The sequence below is a fragment of the Aegilops tauschii genome, chromosome 4, assembly GCF_002575655.3.
Source record: "Aegilops tauschii subsp. strangulata cultivar AL8/78 chromosome 4, Aet v6.0, whole genome shotgun sequence".
Lineage (NCBI taxonomy): Eukaryota > Viridiplantae > Streptophyta > Magnoliopsida > Poales > Poaceae > Aegilops > Aegilops tauschii.
The window spans coordinates 410287136-410291400 of record NC_053038.3 but is presented as its reverse complement, the minus strand read 5'-3'; the positions used below and the strand labels follow the sequence as shown (position 1 = coordinate 410291400).

At 56.0% G+C, this 4265-nt stretch overlaps 1 protein-coding gene across 2 annotated transcripts; it reads left to right on the top strand.

Annotated features, from left to right (window-relative positions):
- The first annotated feature begins 671 nt into the window (after window positions 1–671).
- Window positions 672–2985, top strand: LOC109778409 (uncharacterized). Of its 2 annotated transcripts, none has more exons than XM_020336964.4 (4): window positions 672–1123; window positions 1288–1916; window positions 2008–2523; window positions 2624–2985. In XM_020336964.4, the coding sequence occupies exons 1-4, from the start codon at window positions 895–897 to the stop codon at window positions 2789–2791; spliced, it is 1542 nt and encodes a 513-aa protein (XP_020192553.1). In that variant the 5' UTR covers window positions 672–894; the 3' UTR covers window positions 2792–2985. The 2 variants fall into 2 exon arrangements, with proteins under 2 accessions (XP_020192553.1, XP_073352950.1); XM_073496849.1 differs by having other exon boundaries at window positions 734–1129; window positions 1161–1916.
- The last annotated feature ends 1280 nt before the right edge of the window (window positions 2986–4265 follow it).

Sequence of the window (4265 nt, the reverse complement as noted above, 5' to 3'; positions counted from 1 at the left end):
TTTTTCGAAAGAAAAACAATATTGACAATTAAAATGAATACCAAAAACCAAGATATCATAATGACTTTCAGAAGGCATGTACTCGGACTTTCTATAAAAAGAATTTTTTGAAAAACCAATAAGAGCACTGTCTTTTCATATAGAAGAAGAAAGCAGACGAGACATGTACACGAGTGACAAGTGAAAGGAACTTGACGAAAACCCCTAGTCCTCGACACACACATGCAAATTAACCAATACTCTCGCTGACTTTGTATAATTTTTCAGGATTTATTATTCGATGACTGAGATGTTGCCCGTGCATTGCGTGGGTCGCTGTGTTAGTTTTGCTGATAGTAAAAAAAAATATTTCTCCCGCTATTTTGACGACCCCTCTGCCGCCAATAGAGCTCCACACAGCGAGTGACGAAGACCATTTCATCTCGAAGCAGTATCTGGATCGCATGTACTAGTACTTGTTCAACAGTTATCCGGTGAATGCACAAACGCACAAAGCATAGCAGCAACTCATCCACACCAGGTCAAGCCTAAAGAAACGGACAAGCATGTAATATAAACCGAAGTGCCCGTGACATTCCCAAGGCGGCGCATCTCTCAACTCCAGGCGGCGGAAGAAAAGAAATAGCAAAATGGATCGGCAGAGCAGCTGCCGCCCGTAGCATAGCACACCGGCACTTCCCGTCGACAAAGCATCTCCTCCACCGCGCCCTGCCTTTTTGACACACACACACACACACACACACACACACACACACAGCCTTTTGTCTTACGTACACTGGTCTGGTGTAGTGCTCATCAGCCCACCGCCCCACCAACCGGTGCCATCCTCACCCGGATTGTGCTTTTAAACTCTTGGATCTGCAGAGCTGTGTCCATCGACGATCCCTTTCCCCAATGGCTGCGCGGGTGGCCAAGCCCCTGCTCCTCGTCCTCTTCCTCTCGTCCTGCTCCGCCGCCGTGGCCATCCGGACGCATGGCCGTGGCTACGTGTCGGCGGTCGGTGACCCTGGCATGCAGCGCGACGGCCTCCGAGTGGCCTGGGAGGCCTGGAACTTCTGCAACGAGGTCGGCCAGGAGGCCCCCGGCATGGGCAGCCCGCGCGGCGCCGACTGCTTCGACATCCGTAAGAGCTCGCATTCCCTTGGCTTGCTCCGAGTCAGAATTGTTTCCTGATGATGCAATTCCGTCGAAACATTCTTCGCACGCGCATTATTATTGCGCAGATCTGGATGGAGACGATGCCGATATCTATTTATTTGCTGTTAAAAAACGTCGATTGTTATGCAGAGGCCACCGACGACGAGCAGGGCCAGCCCGTGTACAAGGTGGTGCACCGCGTGACCGACGCCGACAACGCGCTCCGCGCCGGCGACCCGTTCCCCGGCACGTCGGCGAACTCCACCGTCACCGACACCGACCGCTACGCGGCGGCCAAGGAGCTCTACCTCGGAGACCGGTGCCAGGTGCCCGACAGCCCGGTGCCGTGGCAGTTCTGGATGGTGATGCTCAAGAACGGCAACCTGGACACGACCGCGGCCATCTGCCCCGACAACGGCCGCCCGGCGCGCCCGTTCCCGCAGACCTCCCGGTTCCCCTGCCCCGGCGGCACGGGGTGCATGAACCAGCCGCTGGTGTTCCACAACCGCACCGCGCTGGACGACGCCGGACGGTGGCTCCGCGGCGGGCTGTTCGGCACGTACGAGCTGGACGCCACGGATCTCGGGAGGAGCGACGTGTCCTACTACTCGGTGGTGTGGGAGAAGCAGATCGGTCCGGCGGGCGGCGCCGGCTGGGTCTTCCACCACAAGCTGCGGACGTCGGCCAAGTACCCCTGGCTGATGCTGTACCTGCGGTCCGACGCCACCAGGGGCTTCTCCGGCGGCTACCACTACGACACCAGAGGCATGACAAAGATAGTAAGTGGTTCTGTTAAGTCGTTATCCGTTTTTACTACCACCAGATTTTGTCTGATGACGTGGTAACTTATTTTCTCTCTCGCCCTGTCAGGTGCCGGAGTCGCCGGATTTCAAGGTGAGGCTGACGCTGGAGGTGAAGCAGGGCGGGGGGCCCAACAGCCAGTTCTACCTGATGGACATGGGCAGCTGCTGGAAGAACGACGGCGCGCCGTGCGACGGCGACACGGCCACGGACGTGACCCGGTACAGCGAGATGATCATCAACCCGGAGACGCCGGCGTGGTGCCAGCCGGGGCGGAGGGACCAGTGCCCGCCGTGGCACACGTTCCGCAACGGCACCCGGGTGCACCGCGACGACACCGCGCGGTTCCCCTACGCCGCGTACCACGTGTACTGCTCGCCGGGGAACGCGCGGCACGCCGAGCAGCCGACGACGTACTGCGACCCCTACAGCAACCCGCAGCCGCAGGAGATCCTGCAGATCGTGCCGCACCCGGTGTGGGGCGAGTTCGGGTACCCCACGGCCAAGGGGCAGGGCTGGATCGGCGACCCCAGGGCGTGGGAGCTCGACGTCGGGGCCTTGTCGCACGCGCTGTATTTCTACCAGGTAGCGTTGTCTGTCCTGTCCATCATGTGACTGTTTCTCGTCCACGATCTTCTAGGATGCAGCTGTGAAAATGAATGATGGCTGATTTCCATGGTTTCAGGATCCCGGCACGCCGCCGGCGAGGAGGCGGTGGTCGTCGCTTGACGTCGGCACCGAGATATATGTCAGCAAGAAGGCGGAGGCGGAGTGGACGCTGAGCGGGTTCGACATTCTTGTTCCCAACAAGTGTGTCACATCACAAGGGGGAACCGTCAGTAGTTGTTGGTAGTGTAGTGTAGGTGAAAGGTCGTTCTCGTACGTAGGCACACGCTTCGAAGCAACATGCACGTACGACACATCTAACAAATGGAGTATCTCGTTTCTTTGCCAAAGGCTGTTTGGTTGCATAAACGTACAAGCCCTACCAGCAAAAAATAATAATAGGGAAAAGGCCTCAAATGGCAAAGTGATTCATCACTACTATATTGGAGGCGGCCAACGGAGCTGGTTTTCACCCAAAAAGTACAGCCCCATAGTAACTAGTAACCGAGTGCAGGCGGTTTTTCCTTCTTCAGAGTCAAACTCAAGCTGGTTGGTCACTAAAAGAAAACCGCATTTTCTAAGAATTCGTTGAGACGAGTTTGAAAATGAAACCCCTCCGAGGGGCCTGGCAGCACAAAGGGTGGCTTCAGCCTATTTGAAGATGGAGACAAAGTTTGGACAGTAAATTTTTTTTTTTTTCGAAACGGAGGCAAAAGTTTTGCCTCATCGATTAATTAAGAAGAAGGGAATTGTCCTGTTAATTTACGGAAAACCGGGTGAAAACCAATACAAATGGAGCACGGACTAACTCCTCACATGACAAGAAACCCCACAACAGCACATGCGGTCCCTCCCAGACTCTGTGAATACACAACATCCATAAACCCCGACATTGCTACTACGCCAAGAGACCCCCGATAAGAACAACTCGACACAAGACATCAGGCACCTCCCAACCCTCAACGACAACCCAATCAAAGCGGACAGACCGAGAGATCGAATGTCATCCATCAAGCAGCGAAAGACGCCTTACCCATTGTCGGGGGTGTCGTGCGACATATGCCAAAGGATGACTTATCATCGTGGGGGCTAATAATACGTCGTCGGTGCCAGGAAACGGGATAACGCGTAAACATGCACGCCGGCGAATCTTACCCAGGTTCGTGGCTCTCATAGGAGATAACACCCCTACTCCTGCTCTGCAGGGTCTCCGCATGATCACTCAAGCGACAAAGGTGGCTACAAGCTTACTCCTTGAGCTGTTTCTCTAGAGGGGGAAGAAGAACAAGGCTAGCCCTAACTTCCTCTCTCTATGTGTGTGGATGGATGGACTAAAGTCTGAACCCTTTGCATGGGTGCCCTCAGGGGTTTATATAGGCCTACCCCCAGGGGTACAAAGGTAATCTGGCCGGGTGTAGGACCCAGCTGTTAGTGTCTATGGACGTCGGCTTCTCCGCCGGCCGCTGGGGCCCGCCGCCTGATGGGCCCGCCGGCTGTCTCGTACTTAGCCGATAGGTCGCACCCACCGCTGGCGGGTCCTGCCGGCTACTCAGTACTGTGGCGACGCCACTGATGATTTGTGCTTTGTCGGGGGGAGCGTGGCTACAGTACCGCCGCCTGGCGGGCGATCACTGTAGCCACTCCCCATCTCTTCTGATTAATGGCGCACGGACTTTGGGGGAGGGAGAGGGCCGCCTGCTGGGAGTCGGCCTCCCCTCGTG

Coding starts and splice junctions, on each gene's coding strand:
- LOC109778409 (XM_073496849.1), top strand. CDS start 974: ATGGCCGTGGCTACGTGTCGGCGGTCGGTGACCCTGGCATGCAGCGCG. Junction 1,130..1,160: donor CTGCTTCGACATCCGTAAGA/GCTCGCATTCCC, acceptor GCTCCGAGTCAG/AATTGTTTCCTGATGATGCA. Junction 2,524..2,623: donor ACGCGCTGTATTTCTACCAG/GTAGCGTTGTCT, acceptor CCATGGTTTCAG/GATCCCGGCACGCCGCCGGC.